Genomic DNA, 19,621 nt, shown 5'->3' on the forward strand with positions numbered 1-19,621 from the left:
GATGGGCGCATAGGAATAAAGCTGTCTTCTGTATATTATGCCCCAAATGGGACATTGATGAAGATCTACACAGTGCATAATTTCTTTTAAGTTCTTTTAAGCAGTCTTGTGTTATATGAGTACAATTAAAAGTCCATCAGTATCCCAAATACTCGTGCATTATCTACCCTGCCACACTTCGCTAATGCGTCTTATCATTTAGGTTGCTAATACTGTTCAGTGTAAAGACAGTCTTTCTGAGGTAGACTGTTCAAGTTCAAGGACAAGTCTTTTTCTTACGAAATGCATGACATTCAAAAAAAGACAACAAATAAATACTACATGTACAATATGTAGCAATGAGGTAGAAATGGTTATAAAGAACAATGTTTGAATATACGTCAGATGAAAAGAAGAAAAAAGAGATGAGTATTCACTAGCAACTACATATAATCCATGAGGAAACACATTTGCACGCACACCACAGAAAGAGAAATAGACTGAGGGAGAGAAGGAGAGAGAGAGAGGAGGAGAGTTTTAAGCCTGGAAATAAACTATCGCTTGTTTTGTATCGTTAAGACAAGAAAGAATGAATGTGCTCCCAGCCTTGGTGTACTACAGAACCATTTTATAAATATTTAACATTCTATAGGCCTGATTCATATATTCTCACACAACTCTGTGGCAAGGCTGACCCAGGCTGCCGACATTCTACATATCACTGAGACAGGGAGGTGAGATTTTCCTCCTTTCAGTCTAATTGTCTTTGACAATTGCAGCGCCTAGTGCTACACTGCCTGTGTTGTATTTAAAAACAGGGGAAAGAGGAGAGACTTGTTCATTAAAGATGCAGGATCCCTGGTTCGCACAAATGCATCTGGCAGGTTCAAAATCGAATGTCAACCAGAGGTCTGAGGCGAGTGTGCGCCTCAGTTCATGTGTTGGTGAGTCGCAAGCACAGCCGGTTTGGGATTCTGAAATACTAAGAGCTCCAAGTTGGCTAAAGGGATGCATGGGAAAATCGGCAAGTGATTCAGCAACTGCAGGCTTTACTTTTCAAAAGAAGAAAAAAAAAACACATTAAAACACTGAATTCTCAAGTGGCCATGTATCTTTCTGCACATATGATGAGAGGAAGTAACCAGTTGCTTCTGAATAATGTAAAATAGATGTTAGTTTTAAAGTTTAAATAGATGGTGGGGTGCGAGAATGACACACATACACACAAATGCACACGTTGACTATATATACAGATAGAGATATCTATCTATCTATATATAAGAACTTTATCTTAGTGGCCTCAATAAATTGAACAAACTGTGTGCCTTTCATTTTGCACAAGACAGTTTAAATGTGCATGATACTCCATTCTTGCTAAGAAACAAGACAGTGGGATGACAAAGTATCTTTCTGTTTGGACTTGGACACATCTTCAGAGGAAAAAATCTAAATGCCTCTAAAACATATTTCCCAACCCACAAATACATGTAAATTTACAAAGACCTATTGTAGGGATTAATTTGGACTTTTTTTGGATGTATTATTTTGAAAACTGCATAGCCAAGTACTATACAACCCATGTGAATTGACCTTGCTATTTTACATAGCATAGCCTCTGGCTAGCTTTTATCACTTGCCCAGATGGTGTTTGGCCTATGTATTTTAGTGGAATGGTTTATTTTCTCCTTGATAGGTTTCAAATGCACAAGAAAACATTATACCCGTCTATCTGCATTTGAGTGTAATACAAACTGACTAATAGATAAACATTCTGTGTGAAAGTAAATAGCCTTAAAGTATACTGGCTTCACATTCCATTGATCAGCTCAGTCAGCAAAGTTTTCCATATTGTCATTAATGTTCTAAATATTTTGGTGAGAAGCATGCCAGAAGTGTGGAGTATTTCCACTTGGGTCACATGTAAGGTCATTATGACCTACCTCTTGAATTTCTATTGATCCTTGTGCTGAAGTAGTTTTTTCTTCACTTCCTTTTTTGTCCCTGTTGGAAATGTTATTGCAGTTGTGCGTAAGAGAATTAGACGCTGTGAAGTGGACTGGTTCAAATCTGCTGGCCAGACGGCAAGGGATTTGGACTGGCTCATTACTTTACCTTCCTTACTAACCTTCTCCAAATTCTTAGCAGTCAGAAAGAGACCGAGTATGAAGCCTGATCACTCAGTTAGTTGTACTATCACTGATTGTACACATTCATTTCTCAGGATGGGGTACCCCGCCCCCCGCCCAGGCTCCAAAAGGGATGGTCAGAAAAGAGCTCATTATTAGACTAGCCCACAGAAGAGCTCATAATGCTGCCATAAAGAATCAAAGAATCACAGGAGAGCACGATCTACTCCAAGGTCAGCCTTCTCTCCCCCAACAGATCTTCATGCATTTCTTCAGCATGCCCAATTTCCTAAGAGATCAAATCCTCGAATTCATAAGGTTAAATGAAATTCACACATGACTTTAGCTTCTGACTAAATACATGGGTTTTTGACCACTCTTATCCCAAAGTAATTTTTAAGTCATTTAAGGCTAAAAGCCAATATGTATGAATCTAATAATTTATTTTCAGTTCTATAAATGAGTGTGAAACACAATAGTGCAGTCATATATTTGGCATTAACTCTTACGAGCCACAAAAAGTGTGGGTCAAGACTGGGTTTTCCAAAGTTGTCTAAATAAGAGCGGGTTTATCAAAACTTGCCAGTTGCTTTCAATTGAACACAGCATGTTGGCGGAAATGAAATGTAATGTCTAAAAGACAGAAAATAGGTCAGCACTGTGCAAAAGTAAACTTGTCAGTGAGATCAGCATAAACCTCCAGGTTAATGGGGATATTCAAATTTTCTTACAATAAGGGATGGGCAGGGTAGAGCCAGAAGACAGTGCAACGTTTATTCACTTGTGAAAAGCTGAGGACATACTCAAATAATTACTTTTTGTATCCTTAATGAAAGGCACTGCTTTTTAAAATGGAATATTTATATGTAAGCACGGTTTGAACTGATAGAGTATCAGAGTAAATTAAATGCATTTGCTGTGTTTTCAGCAATATAGAAAAGAACAGGGGAGTCACAATCAAGCATCAGAAAATATCAGAAATCTCACAAAATTCTAGCTTTCTCTATGCTAAGTGTTTCACAGCATTTGACATTGCAGATGAAATCAGTAAAAAAAAAAAATTTAAAGGAAAAAAAATAACCAAGACTTCGCTTGGGGCTTCTCATTGCATTTATTTAAATTTCTTTGTAATGTACACCACTTTTTGAATACATAAAATGCCAGTGCTTTGCAACAGTTTTGTTACTGAATTTCTCAACTAAAAAAAAAAGGAAGGAAAAAAAAAAACACAAAAAAACCCCACGAAAAATACATTCAAAAAGCCAGGCTGTTCTGCTTCTGCAAGGGCAGTGGGTTTTTAAAGCTCCAGCCTACACGGTGTCTGCTCAGAGGCGTGGCTAGAAGTCAGCTATCAATGAAAAGTTGCACAGAAAGCATTAGAGGCTACAAAGAACAACTTGGTGGGGAGCAGGAAAGGATTGGGAAATTAAGAATAAAGCCACACATACCATGGGGGTGGGGGTGGACTCAGGTGGCAGTGAGCACGACTGATGTTTTGGGAAATGAAATATATGGGGAAAGATGGGGGACAAGTGACCTGTTTGGCAAGCTATATTGTGTGTGTGTGTGTGTGTGTGTCCACTTCCAATTTTCTACTTGACTTTCAAAGAGTAATGTAACAAAACTGAGGTAGAAATGAATGTGGGAGCACTATAGCCCAGGGGATTGCAAAATGAGAAGCAAAATTGCACTGTTGTACAAGAGAGGAGTCAACAAGGACAGGGGGGTGCAGACGTTCTTTGCGGCGATATGTAAGTTAGTTGGTTGTGTTTTGTGTTTTAGTTCTGTAATTATCTGTTTTGGTTGCTATCTTCTGCATTCTGTCAAACAGCACGGCAAGCCTATCAGCTAGATGAGTGGATAGAATGACACCATTCCCAGCAGTTTTAAGAGAGAACTTGCAAACCGCCACCATGACCACCTCTGCAGTAAAAGGCAGTCCTAGTTTTCAGGTACTAAGGGTCCTGAACAGGTCCTGTGGCTGACTGTTCTAGACGCTAGCACAAACCGCATAAGTAGCTTTCCATTAACCAGTGTACCTTTTAAACACATTTTCATTTCATTTTCAAGGAGCAATGCACGAAGAACTTGTGCAGTTATTGACAAAAAGAATGATTTTGCTCTGGTTAGTTCCCCGTAATCAGTAAAAGAACCTGTTTTGAAAAATCCTTCCATTTCTACTTTAAATTGTAAATACTCAGTTGTATCACATGTCAGTATTTTTCTGGATACATTCAAAGTAATTTTCCTTGCTCTTTTCCAATTGTTGAGGTAAACATACATTTTAATATAAAGTAACATTGAAGCCTATCCCATTACTCTCAGCAGTACATAGTGCTTTCAACACATTCCTTTGAGGTACTGTACAAATCACAATCGCTTTCCTGAGTTTTTGCAGACAAGAACATTAAAAGAAATGAACTGCAGAAATTAAGGTCCAGATTACCGTTACCCTGTGTACCTGTTCTTAGCTTAATACTGCAGAACAGACAGGATTGAGGAATACTGTTGCTCTTAAAATGGCAAAAAATCTGGTTTTTCTGTCATAACACAACCGTTCATCTCTTTAGTCCAATAATGTTTGAAGTTAAAGCTCTTTATATTAGCACATGCCACCAATGTAATTGTGAGGCAAACAAAAAATAAAGCACCACTCCAGGCACTTGACAGCAACTAAATCTCGAGAACAGCAGAATGGAATCGACACACGAGGTTCACGTCCTTCTGGAATCAACACACTTGCTCCTTGGTGAGTTGTTGTCTGGCTTGAACCGAACTGAGCATCAACAGATGCTTTCTGTCATCTGGGGCTTTCAAATCAGAAGCTCTCATTTGACGCATTTTTCTTTTTGATTTTTTTCCTCCAAATCTACCCTGACTCTAAAGATGCAACTTAATCGTCGTCTTCCCCGGTACCCTTTGCGATTTAAACACTACTGGAAAGGGGCGCTACGCCCTATGTAGCAGGTTTTCTGCGTGTGTGCCAACATTCATTATGTATTTTTTTAAAGAAGTTATCACTGACTGCAACCGAACATTTTGTTCCATTCAACATACATATCAAGCTCTTTTTGAGATATGCTAGGCTGAATCTTGCAGAAAGCATTCTCAAAGTCTTGATATGTAATGGGCCTCAACTGGCCGGGCATGATGGCTGAAAGGTCTGCGGCTGGCATGGCGTGGAGGGGGCCCACCGCTGCTTCCTGACATGAATGAGCCACGTCGAGTCCAGAAAAGCCTTCTGTGCGCTGGACGAGCAGTGCCAACTCCTTGTCGTTGAGACAGTAATTGTGCTGTGAGAGCAGTTGTACTATTATCTGGTGTCTCGCTGTGCTGTCAGGAAGTGGGATTAAAAGTCGTTTCATGAAGTACCTCCGAAGAGATTCATCTATTTCTTCTGGTTTACTGGTGGCACAAATTACTACGATTTGGTCCTCAGCTGAAGTTAGCACAGTGTCCAGCTGCGTCAGAAACTCGGTTCTCATCCGATTGACTGGACTGTGTTCCTCACTCACTGGAGAGGAGAGAAGCACGTCAATGTCACTGACAAAAATCACCGAGGGTTGGCGACACCTGGCCACAAGAAAAGAGGCATGGATGATCTTCTCTGCTTCTCCTAACCACTTGGCAGCTAGTCCAGAACCGGCGATTTTAAAAAAGGTGGCCCCCAGCTGACTAGCTATGCATCTGCCCAGCAACGTTTTGCCTGTTCCCCGAGGTCCAAATAACAGGATGCTCCGAGGTAAGGCCGTCAGGCCGCTGAATGCGTCGGACCTCAACACTGGCCATAAAACCTCCTCTTTGATGACAGCCTTTACCAGGTCGAGACCTGCGATGTCACTCCAGTCCACAGGGGGTCCTTGGGCGATAATCTCGTTGGTTACCAGGTCGATGAGGTGCGCGTCAGTGTTCTTGAGCCGCTCGTCCACGGAGTGGTTGGCTGAGGTAGCTACGCGGAGGCCGGGGCCTTGCATGGGGTGGGAGAGAAGCTGCCTGTGCTCGTCCCCACGCTCGCTCACCACGGGTGATGTGTACTTCCCAAAGGACTCACTGGATCTTGATCCCAGTGAATTTTTAGCAGTACTGTAGGAAGGGGGGGTCAGAGCCCTACTGGACTGGCTGCTGAATTTCCTTGCCTGTTCAGAGGACATGAGCTGCTTCGTTGGCTTAAACGCTAAGGATGATGTTTCAGCACTTCTGTCAAAGCCATTCCCCCGATTTGAGTTTGAAATGCTGTTGTCGGGCATTCGGTACATAGGACTCTGTGTCGATCTCTGTTGGCCATAGCTGTAATTTCCATAACTGGAGTCCATATCTCCTTGCCCTGCCATATAGAAAGCTTTCCTCTTGAGAGAGCTTGCCGAACTGTTGGTCAGAGCCGAGGGTGCAATAGGTGTCAAGCCATGACCCTGGTAGGTGTAGCCAGGAACAGTGGTGGGGGGCAGGGGAGTGGGGGCAGGAATTCCTGAAGGCAGGTAGGCTGAGGGAGGAGGGGGTGCACCACCGGGACTGTACCCTGATCCCACAGCAGTCTGAGGTGGGTAGCTAGCAGAGGGATAGCTGTAAGTGGAGAGGTTAGAAGTCCCATTGTAGCCTGGGACCAGGGCTGTTGGTGGAGGAGGGGGCGGTGGCGGCTGCAGAAGCCCAGAGCTATGCAAAGGAGATGGGTGAGGGGAAGGAAGTGCAGGTGCGGGCTGGCTACTGTACGTAGAATGCAGATATGATCCGTTGTATCCTGGGGCATATTCCTGAGATGGGAGCCCTGCGTGAAGACTAGGTACAGTGTGGCTGCCACAGGTACTACTTGAGTAACTAGGTTCTGTGAGGTTGCTGGCCACCCCAGGAGAGCTCCCTATACTTGCAGAGACATCTGCTGGAGGGAGGGCTGAACTGACTCCAGCTTTGCTGGCAGTGATAACATCCGGAACACAGTTCATGGGATAAACAGCTTCTGAATTCAAGGAAGGCTGCCAGGGTTCACTTTCATTTTTCCGACCATTCACGAGTCCTGATGGTGCATCTGAGTAGTTGCTGAGGACGGGTCGGTCCACGGGGCCTTCCAAAATGCCAGAATACTTCTCTGCATATTTTTTCAGTAGGTTGGATGCAGTTAGAGCAGATATGTCATCATTTGCCCAGGCGTACTGATAGGTGCGCTGCAAATGACCTCTGTAGGCTTCAACTTTGTGGGCAGGAGACCGAGTGGTTGAGGTGATGTCAAAGTGCTGTTCTGGCCACTGGGCATGCTCCGGCGTCCACTGCATCTTCAAGCCTAAGGATTTGGGGAAAAAAGTTAATTTACTTAGAGAACTCATCAGAACTGTTCCAACTTTCCCCCCCAACTTCTTTGTTACCTATTAACTTCTGTGGATGATACAAGATTATAAAGGAGATTTCCACAGTTATAAAACCTCCTATGATCTGTATACTATGTACCCTTTGAAGTGGACTGAATTTCAGCCCTAGATAAAAAGTTAAGTGGAATTTAAATGAAGACTGCAGAAGACCTAAAATTCTTTTGTTTTTAAAGCAACAGACAAATCTATTTCCATTAAGCCTATAGAGTTACTGGCTATACACACACGGAAATACATATATATGTACACACACATTCTTGTTGAATTAGAATTCACTCAGATTCTTACAACAATATATGCATACATTTAAGAAATCTAGCATGGGACAGTATTAACACATGCTCTATCTTGCTATGTGCTGTCTCTTCCCATCACAGTTTCTGTTTTATATTTTAACCAATATGTAAAAACGAGACACAGCTGACAGATCGCATCTAGGATACCTCTCTTACTTGGTACTGAACACCTAGTTAGCACAGTATAATGCTCCCTGCACAGAACAATATGACACAGACATAGCAGGTCATTCCATAATCCAACTCTCATCTAAAGTGGTCCACGACAGTTTCAAATCTGCTTCGTGGAGTGCAGCAAAGCAATCTCCCAGGCAGCGCTCCGTCGCTTTCATCACACAAAGCCTACAGCTCGGTATGAATTACAACTGGCTCCTTTCTGCCTCTCAGTTCTGTTGTTGAGTCTCTGGAAAAAAAACAAGCATCACTTGTCTGTTGGTCTTCTAGCCAGCATTCTCCCTCCTCTTACAATCCTTCCACCTCCTTACAGCCTCCAACGAAGAGGAGAGAATATGCGTATATATACACACACATGCAGATGTACACATACACATACTTATCTACATATCTTTATACTGACATATAGAGATATACATACAGAGGGAAGGACATAAGAAGGAAGGAAGGGAACCGAGGTAAAAAGGAAGGTTAGAGAATCTGGATTCTCTTTACATTTTCTGTGGAAAGCCATATGTGGCATAAACTCTAAGTGTACAACTAGATAATGAGATGCTGTGGGTAATTCTATCAGCTCGTGGATGACTAACTGAAGCAAGGTGACTGTGTAGCAAAATATAAAGACAAGGGAATTTTCGCATTTAAGAGCAGTTGGAATCAGGAAATCCTTTGTATTTTACAGTGTAGAGAGGCCTTAGAAACTGCCTTATTTCACAGATTAGGGAGTCAGTCCCCAGAGGGAATTTATCATGTACCCTGGAGGACTCAGAGTTAGTTAACGGTGGGCACTGGAACCCTCTGCTGTTCCCCAGTGCTGGCTCCTCCCATCCTAATCTCTGCTTGGTTTGGAACGCGTCCTCTTCTGGCACAGCTGTATTAAGCAGACCTCCTTAATCTCCTTTGTGTTTCCCAAAGTGAATTGGGCAAACCGTCTTACGCCCTGTGGCAGATTCCTGGATAAGGAGGCCGGGTCTAAAGGAAGGGTCTGTGGCATCGGCTCCCTTCTGAATCACCGCGGTCTATTTTGACAGCTCCTGCCCCCTTCAGCCCCCACCTGCTCCTTTAGTTCTTCACTGCCTGACTCTGGCTTCTGACATGGCCAGCTTTGACTTGCTGAGCTAAGCTGAACAGAGCGCAGAGTTTGGCAACAGAATGGCATGTTGATTCCCTTCTGACCGCCTCTTCCTGGTTTGCAAAACCACTGCACCAGACATTGGAAGTTAATTAGCAGGATGGTGCTGTGCTAATTGTGTTAATTTACAAGGTTTTAGTCAAAGAGAATCATGCCAGGGCTGGCACTGCTGTCATGCTTCCGACTTAATGATTAAGAAATACTGAAAACAAGGTGGGAAGGATTGCAGTAATTACACAATAAATGAATAAAGCAACAGGATTCATTTGCAAATATATTTTACTGCAGTTGTACTCATTTGCATTTGGATTTTTAAAAAGGATCCATGTAGATATTCATTTGCAAATCACCATCTCAGTTAAATTAAGTCTGACTGTCTGACTGCTGCACTGCATAACTTAATCAAGCATTATATATATATATATATACACACACATATTTCTTCTAGTAAAAAATATGAGAGACCTTCTTTTTCTTGTACATGTAATAGAGTCTCTCTTCATTTTCCTTTCCTTCACTCTCCTCGTCCAGATCTTCACATATTTCTTTCTTAATACTCTACTTTTTAAAATAGTCCCATCAATTGGGAAAAAAAAATACTGGAAAGTCTTGATGAAGCACAGCTCTCATCATTTCACTCAGAGGAACTCTAGGGGTGAGTTCTAGGAAGGACTCGAGTGATATTCTTAATTGTTTCTGCTTTCTCAATCACTGCTTCTTAAGGGGGGAGGAAAACACACCGCAAAATGGGTGAAATGGCCGAAACCACACTTAAAGGGGGAAAGATGCAATTTTAATGAAGCAGCATTTCAGGAATCATACTTTCATTAAATTCAACTGGAAATTATTAAGAGCAAATCACCAGGAACCAATCACAAGTAATCAGTATCTAAATTCTTCCAGTGTCCTGGGACTTACCGCAAGCCTTATAAAAAAAGAGAGAATATTAATGGGACTGTAATACAGAACTGTCTAAAAGACCTACAAATTCATTAGTCCTGTAAATTATTTCCAGGGAATTTCTATTAGGATGTTTATCTTTAAAAGACTATAACATATAGAGTTGAGAAAATGAGAACACACATATGCGATGAATAGGAATTTGATTCAATTGATACACAAGGAACATGAATAAATGTCCTGAAACAAGGGCTCAGAAACTAATTTAAGAATCACAGGCAATGGAAGTTATACCACAAACACCACCCAACATAACACACACATTAAAGGCATGGCTTCTTTTCCGTGGGCTGAACTAAGCCACTGTTGGCATTAGTTAACGGACAAACATGATTTTTTAAAAAAAGAAAGCACTATAGGTTTAGAATAATTATTTGACACTGCTTTAGGTTTAGAGTAATTGTTTAAATAAGAAAAAAGGGGCTTAAAATGTTGTATTGACTTAAATTTCTTCTTATAAATTGATCACTTATAAAAATAAGAAAAAATGATTTTAGGAAGTTATAATCCCTGTAAGAGACAAGGAAGTAAAGTTTAATAAAATAGGTTAGCCATTTTCACTGGGTATGTCTGCCTAGTTTAACTCTAGCAAAACGAATTATATTTCCTAAGATTTCTATTTCATCTGAAATTAAGCAAAGATCCCATCTATCAAAGTTATTTATTTGGAGTAATTACTGGCTACACCATTGCCTTTTGATTCTTATGGTGTTTCTGGATGTGCTTACCACGATAATTCAAAGTTTATTTATTGATGCATACTAAATAACAATAACCTTAGCAAGCTGAAAAAGGCAAGATTGAGCTTTGATTAAATAAACTTCAGGGAACAGAATTACTCACATTCCCCGAAACATGACTGCTTTTACCCAGTGCTTTAAAATAATATTATTTGAAAGTGTAAGTTAAGAGTTAACTCTAAGCTAGTTCTTCATTTTTACAGGACCTGAAGAAGCCAGTGTTCAGAAGATATTTCTGGTCTTACAAGCACAGAGTTTAGCATCAGTTTCTTGACTTTTAATACTAACTGGAAGTAGAACCAAACTTGTTTTTGTTGCTAATGCTACTGTTCTGTTTATTGGGGGCGATATTCCTGATGAGAAATGGAAGAAAAACACAGAGCTAAATGTTCTGTGATCATGCTCCACACAATTGCATTGCTGTAATCTGCAACTAAGAAAAATGGCACATGTGTGTCACTTAACTTGGCCCCCGAATAATAAGATGGGTTTTAAAAACAGCTTTTACATGGTTTCTCCTTGGAACACGCATAGAAAAACCTCAGAAACAATACCAGTTTAACATTATTAGAAACATGACTCCAGAACAATAACTCCCACTCCTGTTTAGACACAGCTTAAATAGGTACCACAAAACTCCAGAAAACAGTGGAAACTAAGAAAAATAGTTCTTAAAGGTAATTGAAGAATTGTTCCAAAACATCAATTTTTATTTTTGAAAGGACCAGAAAATTCTTAATACAGCTGGCAAATTTCACAATGCAATGGGTTTGTTTTTAAAATAAGTTATTTAATAGAAAATTGCTTTTAAGATACTTTAGGTGTCACACAAGAGTGACAGACACGACAGTAAAAAGCCTGAGCATTTTTTAATTTTATTGTTACAGGATGAATTTATGTATGTGTATATGTTATATATAAATGAACAAGTCTGTATTTCCTGTAACACTGGACACTTGGGATAGCAGGTTTCCATTCTTATTATTACTGACTGTTTGATAACTTAGGTTTAGTTACTAAACAGTCACTGTCTCATTGCTTTACTTCCTCCATTTTGCTCTTTATCTGGGAAGAATTGGGAAATACGAGGCTAAGCCTTGTAGAGCCTATTTTTAGCACAGCTTCCTGGAAATACTCATGCAAGGTCCTCGCGGCCCCATCCCCAGCTGCTCTCTTCTACAGGGGGCTCCCATTGGGTCATTCTGGCCGCCAGGGCCTCTGCCTCCATCGGGAGGTTTTCTCCGACGCCCTGAGCGCAGGGACCCCAGGCGGACCCCAGGCGGACCCGGGCGGGCGTGGAGGGCTGGCTTGCGGCGGGGCAGCTACGGAGCCTCACCCTGGCCTGCGTGATGTCACTGCACCTGTTACCCTCCTTCGGGCTACCGTGCCTCTGAACCTGTCATTCTTACTTCTCTTAAACATTAAAACAAATAACCCTGCTATTGTATTTACCAAGGTTCTCATGAGAAAACAATCAATACGGGGGCCAAGACAACAAGGCAATTATAACGGTTTACAGCTTCCTCAGCTCTAGAAATGCGGCAGATTCGTCATGTCCTAGGTAGGAAAGGCATGACACGCACTCCAAATTTCAAGAGAGTGGCCAAGTCACTGCCTCAAAGTACAGGTGTACGCAATGAAGGGCCCTCTGAGAGAGGGTCTGCAAGCCCCCTGGGACTGACCACAGGCCCGACGCGGTACCTACTCACCACGACTCTTCCCCAGGAGTGGGGGCCGAGAGAAATGTCTGGGCCAACTCAGCGGCCTGGTCCTCTTGGGTTCTCACCCTCACACGCCAAGAGGCAAGCACAGCAGGAGCTGGCATTGCTGGTCCTAACCCGTTTGATCTGAAATCTTCTTCAGTCCATTTCCTGGTAATTCCTAGCCGGAAAATGTGAAGTCCTAACTAAAAGTAGTAGCAGGGGGAAAAGTGAGAGGAGGAAGCAGAGAAATTACATGTTCTCTTCAATCTACTTAATGTGGTTCCATCCTCAGAACCCCAAAGTGAGAAGTCCTCTGTGAGCTGAAGCTGATGGAGGAGCTGCTAACTGTATTCAGTCAACAAACTGAGGGTCCACTCTCTGCAAAGTCCAATGCTAAAAAGCTAAATCGAGGGCATCTGTTTATCAGGCAATGAAACTTTTCCAGCTTTCTGTCTCCTTCATAGTTTCACATTTTAAATTCTCTTAAATTAGACTTTTTGATTCTAGAAATGAGGAAACTTTATTATTAGCACCACGCTCTAACCAACTGAGCTAACAGGCCACCTCAGAAATGAGGAAACTTTAAAATGACCTAGTTCCCAGTACAGACAGCTCAGACTCAGTTCACTGGGACTTCACTTACTCTGGTATTCTGTGAGGTTGAATACTATTTTGTCTAGCACAGTGTTTAATTTGGAGGCACTTCTAGATTGTCGGGCTAGAAAGGGACTGAGGAAAATATAAAGAAGGTTCTAGAATTTTGTCTGAAAGCGAGTACCCCACGCTGGAGAATCGGACCAGTGGCTTTGCGCAGGCCATCCCTTATTTCTTCCGATCTTGGTGAAGTCACTTAAGCACATTCTACTCACTTTTCTCAGTTATAAAAAGTGGGCAATAATGGTCATCACATACCTCACTCGATTGTTGTTAAGATTACCTAAAATAGTAATACTTGTGAAAATATTTTCCAACTGGGAGCTGCTACACAAATATTTCTTGTTACTTTTATTTTGAAAAAGCCAGCAGTGCATTAAACACTAAACAAAACTGACAAAGCAGAAAAAAAAAAACTAAAATAACTCCTAGAATTTATAAGTCACTTTTTCTTCAACCTCAGGACAGCTACTGCAAAGGAAATTTTCCAGTGCGAATGTTGGTTCTAAGAAAGGTATAGAAATTTTCCCATACTCAGCAAAACACAGAGCATGCTCTTCTTAATCAAAAAGGTGTCAAAAATTCAAAATGTTTTCATAGTATTTTATTTATTTTTAATGTTATTTGTGACTCAACATTTGCAGAGACCACAAGAAAAAAAAGTATTTAGAGGTTTAAGACCAGTTAAGAATGATCTTGAACCCCACAGTCACAATAAGATATTCTAATTATATAGCAATACTGTCAAATGATTTTTTCTCCTTTAATCACACTTTCACACCTCAGGACTCCAAATTATAATACATTTTGCAGCAAATTACACCCTCCCCCCATTCCACCTTATTTGTATAAAGCAATGCCTTTTTTAACAATCATGAAGGCATTCCTGGCTAAATGGTCCTTAGTAAATATATGTCAAATATTTCACACTCTAACATAGAGAAACTGCCACCTAACAGCCTGAGGTGAGCACAGAGCCTGCAAGCATGTTTTGTTTGGCTAGCAAAGGGCTGAAAAAAATCAGTCAATTTTACATAAAAGAGTCAATATTTCCATATTTCCTAATTTTTTTCAAGACAAGCTGAATGATCTCTTAACACTTGCCTGGCATCAGGTGAATCTGAGCACCAGCTGCTCCTCTGGGGATGGTACACCCTCTCCCCGATGTCACGGTACCCCCACTCCCTATTACAACAGCAGGTAGTTTCCTGGTACCTACTGGTCACATGGAACAATTGAACTTATGACTTCATGTTGAAGCTTCAAGCTCCAGTTTCTTCACTGACATAAACTTTCTTGAAAACTAGCAAGCATACTGCTCTACAACTTAAAAAAAAGTAGTCCCTTTAGAAGAAAAATAATCAAAATATTATTTGTTATGCACATTCCTACCCCCTCAATCAGAGCACAGAGAAAAGAATTTATATTTTTGTGGTTGATCATCATTAGTACAACAGTGTAAAATGGTGAATATTGTTTCTTTAAAAAGCCTGGTTTCCAGATTGCTGTTATTTCAGTGTCTACCTCTTTGCTCTGATTTCTCAGATATTTTTTCTAGCCATTTTCTGTGTCAATCCCCACTGTTCCTAATATGCTCTATTGAAAGGGCCACAGGTTCTGGCAACACAAACCAGACGTTCATTTAATAGTAAACCATCCCTTGTTAGTCAATTATGAGTTTTGTACAACTTCAGGGAGATTAAATCGCTCCAAGGGTACGCTTCCTACTTCTTACGGAACATGGCTGGGTGGATGACATCTGGGTAAGCAACTGCTCTTGCTCTGTACGTAATCATTGGGGCTTAGTAAGAGCCTGTGTTCAGTGTTACAGGGACCAAGACTTAGACTAGAATAGGACATACTCTGTCCTTCATTTGAATTTGTGGGTAGCTTATGGTTGGAGTTGGTTTCCCTACATGCATTAGATTTTATTCACAGCCACAAAATACTCTCTCTTCAAAACATGACCAAATATAAAAACAACTATTTTGCCAGTATTTCATACTGAGCATGAAACTTGATCTGCAGGAGTCTGATAGGTCATCATTTTTAACATGCAATACATATATACAAAGATGGCTTGCATTTATGAGGATGAATGCATAAGCACTTATGCAAAGCAAATTACACCAATGAAAGAAAGAGCACTTTTAGTCCATTGAGCTTATATTCAGTATGTGATCAGGACAGACAGCCTAGCAAAGTAACCCAGGAAATCATCATCCTAAGTCAAATAAACATGTTTTTCCCATGGGAAAAATTTCTGATACTTGAAGTATTTAAGTGAATATACAGTCACACTCATACAAAAAATCATAATTTAACCCCAAAAGCCTGTTTATATCCTGTCATAATTAATTCAAAAGAATACACAACTAAGCATAAACATGCTGTTTAAAATACACAGATGATTTATACTCGGAATCTCCATATCTAACGTTAGGTGTCCTCAACTATTAAAGGGAGAGAGTCTGAGGGTTAGTAGGTAAGAGGCCTGATTTTCTCATGTTATGTCAAATGTTTTGTTTCTTCTACCTGTGTGAATGATTTTAGACAATTTATCATCAGTGTAAGTGGTGCTTTGTAGTTACCCTTTAAAGTTGCTCTGTTATGGCTTTTCATCTCTCATACCGTCTTTTCCCTTTTTCCATATACATTTTCAACCTATTACGGCCATCTACCCTTCCCCCCAGTTCTTTTTGTCATACAAAGATCACCAGGACATACCACACATGTCCATGGGGACTGCCAGGGCTAATGAATATGTATGTTCCGTGTCACAACAGAGCATTCCCCTTGTCCTGCAGTATCAACCCTCTTATGTGTGTAAATAACAGGTGAGCTATAGGCTGCAGGGATAAACGGGGTTAACACAACCTGAAATCCCCTTGCTAGATTCATAGTATCTCGCGCCTGTCTGATTGGTCCACAAAGAGAAATCCAAATGTCAAAAGTATTATGCATTTTCTATGTGCTATGCAGCTTTATTTTTAAAAAGGACTCTGTTAAAATAACATTACCATAGTCCTAATTGTTCTGAGGATATTCCAATTGATTCTCAAGATACTGTTGCGCCATATAAAATAAATTTGTACTTTTAATGAACACAAACTGGGCATGGCACCAACCTTGAATTATGACGAGTTCTCAGTCACAAACCTAAAATGTCATGTTAATGATATATGGACATATAGCTACTTACAAACAGTTGTTCGTGTATGTATTCTAGTTCAAGTATATAAATGCAAAGCACAATTTAGTTATATTTAAACTGAACAAATTCCTTTTGCCCAACACACCATCTTGACATGGGTCAATAAACAAATTCAGAATCTCTCAAGCCCCATGACCTTGTGTAAGATGGAATTTGCATTCATTCTCTTTTCTGTATTACTCTGGAACCTTACTCTAAAAGGACAGTTTACATAAACCAAAAATAGATAATTAAGGCTGCTTACTTGAGATTGAGAGCTTTCTAATACAATTAGACAAAGGAATATTATTTACATATAAGTAAGTATACAACTCTTCAATCATTCTCCTTAAAAATTCTTTGTTTTAGGTGACTTTGAAGTGTGCAAAGCCCAGACAAAATTTGTTTGGGTTGTTTATGCATTTTTCTCTTTTTGGCCATTTGTGCCTTAATTTTTAATGCAATAGCAAAATAGTGTCTTGGACTTTGATAAAAATATTCTATAGTCAGGGCTGGGTGACATACTACATTAATTCAGTGTCCTTCACTCCTGGGACCTGTGTATAATTTAGTCCAGCCTGAAGAAAATAACTTTGATCTGAAGGCAGTGGGGGAAAAAAGCTACATATGAAATGAATTTTGGTAGGTTTAGTGTTGTTTCTGCCAAATAAGACTACGTATGAAGATAAACTGCTTTAGAATACAATTAACACAGTCTAGGATTAAAAGTGCAGAGCTCTTAGGAACAAAAGTAGTTTCTTCACCTCTGTATTCTCCCCACTGGCCCCGTTCCATGGTCTGGTGAAACAGACCCGAGCACCACCTGTAATTGGGGTGCTCTAATTTCCAGATAAACACAACATCGTTAAAGTGCAGTGTGAATGACAGTCCAGTCACTAGTGCTGTTGGCTCTTCCATTTGTAGAAACAAAGAAGGCTGCAGAATGAGACAGAAGAGTGGGGGTCGGCATCCTTAAAGAAGGCGCCTTCCTCTGTCCTGGAGGGGGTGCCCAACAACATCATTTTTGGGGAAATGCTAACAATAGGAGGGACCACAAGTAATGAACTTGTTTCTTCAGACTCCATCTTGGTTGTATTCTCTATGACAGCGTTTTATGCACAATTTCACCCCCTGCTATGAAAGATGACGGCGTGTTAAAAAGTTTATTAGGCTTCAGCTGAATTGAATAAAATGGCTGATTCAGTGGCATTACAATCACTTGAAATACAGATCCCCTTTTCTGCTTATAGTTCTACAGTTCATTGCAATCCAATTCTCTTCTTTTTTGAATAAACATGGATTACTTTTCCTCTAATATAGCAGTTAAAAATAAAATTGCTCTTATACTGTCAGTAGAGTTAAAAGTTATAAGGATGTTACTTCTACATGTTCAAAACTATTCTCTAATTTCATACTTTTTACTGATGATCATGAACTATTTTCTTGGCTGCTTTAATTATAAATAAGCCCTAGTAGTTGCTCATAATTTTAAGGAAAAGGGAGACTTTTCTGGTTACATTTTTAAATTAGCAGGTAATTGGAAAGAAATTTAATTCTAAATTTGCTAGTTTCAGTTGCTAATGTTAAAAGAGAAATTAAAATTTTACTGCTCCCTCTTCAAACGGTGTGCATCCTATTTACGCAAAACCCCTAAACAATAGACCAAAACAGAAACCTACAGGCAATACGTGTAGGCTACACAGAAAAATCAAATCTAGATGGCTGTGTATGTGTATGTAAGTGCTGTCTGCAGTTGCAGAAAGGATATAGAGAAATGGGGGAAAAAATGACAAAGAAAAGGAAAAGAGATTTTGTTACAGTTGTTTTTTTCCTAAAAAGGATTTGTGTTACTAGCTTTATTACTGATAATCTTAGAATCCCAAGCACTTTCTAAATTAATTAGCCTGTGTGCATCATATTTTTATCCAAATTAAGCATTACTTAAGGTTTCCTTTAGCTGCATATTTATTATCTGTGGCTTGAACCAGGTCGTATAACTCAAAAAGTTTCCATACTTATAAAACATAAAGTCTTATTTATGATCCCAAAATATACTATGAACACTTTTTTTCCTTAACTGAATACTCATTTTTGAAGTTACCTTCAAAAAAAAACCTTAATAACAATTGTATTACATATTGACACATTTTCTCAACTGAATACAAAAAAGAAAAACACTTTTGGAATCATCTGGGTGAAATGCTAAAAATATGCTTGAAAAACAAATAATTACAATACATAATAATTGGGTTATAGAGGAAAGCATCCCAATTGTTACTTCAGAATCATTTTTGTGTTTTCTATGCAATAGCTTTAAAAAAAAACAGAATGGAGAATTCATAGAGTTCATGATGAATAATAAGTTATAAAGTACATTCCTACTCACTGAATTGATACACCTTGGAACTGGTCTCCTTTTAAGAAAGAATTTTTTAAAGCATCCACATGCCTACATAGATTTACAGTCTTATGACCATTACCTAATACTTAGCTAACTTGTGAAGTTTTTCAGGTGAGGATGTATTCCCTTTTTTTATGCTTCTAAATCCAGCCACTGTTTTCATATTTTACCTTAGGAATTATTTCATCCAGTTTAGTGTCAAGTGATATTATACTTTAAAGAGAATCTACTCAGAATATATGTCATAAAGTACTGCATTGCCTCCCTGGCCATAGCTCCCAGAAGCATTAAAATGTTACTAGAATACCAGAATGACAGCAATGACAGCTTAATCACTTAAAGGCTTTTTTACATTAACAATTTTTTTTTCTTTCAATTTGAGCGGTAATATTCAGTCGTGATTTAATAGGAGGTTAGCTGTTAAATGCAGCTAAATAACATCCTTTTTAAAATACAGAAATCTAGTTTAATGTCTAACAAATATTTCTTTATACTTTTTGAAATATTAGTGTACATTCATAGAGCTTGGTTTATTTTTTTTCCTTCCCAATATGTTTATTAAAAAATAAAAAGTCTGATAATTAGCATGCAGAGTCCAACAGCTTCCTGTATTGTTATGATTTTAAGTAGAAGATCCATGGATAAAGCATTAATTGAAAAGTGAGCCTATTAATCTGAAGAATAAGCTCCACAAACCAAATAGGAATGAATCATTTTTAAGTCTCTTCCTCATTTATAGCTTTATATTCCTAAGGAAAAGAAGAAAAAAACAAAGAAGACAGAAACTAAAGGTGACCTTATTTAGACATATTAATCAAGATGGCCTTTGCTGTTTTTAAGCAAACATGATTGTGACTCCACTTTGTCCATCCAGTTTTCCAGTGTGTAAATTGGATGATGACTTGG

General features: G+C 39.5%; 1 protein-coding gene across 2 annotated transcripts in view; it reads right to left on the reverse strand.

Annotated features, from left to right (window-relative positions):
- FIGN (fidgetin, microtubule severing factor) overlaps positions 1 to 19,621 on the reverse strand; it is a 125,116-nt gene that overhangs the window by 1,944 nt on the left and 103,551 nt on the right. For both annotated transcript variants that reach the window (XM_073241562.1, XM_017671347.3), the window contains one exon: positions 1 to 7,377. This exon is cut by the window's left edge and continues 1,944 nt beyond it. In XM_073241562.1, coding sequence (XP_073097663.1) covers positions 5,123 to 7,369 — 2,247 coding nt within the window. In that variant the 5' untranslated portion in view covers positions 7,370 to 7,377 and the 3' untranslated portion in view covers positions 1 to 5,122. The remainder of the gene's footprint in view (positions 7,378 to 19,621) is intronic.

Source organism: Manis javanica, chromosome 7 (assembly GCF_040802235.1).
Source record: "Manis javanica isolate MJ-LG chromosome 7, MJ_LKY, whole genome shotgun sequence".
NCBI lineage: Eukaryota > Metazoa > Chordata > Mammalia > Pholidota > Manidae > Manis > Manis javanica.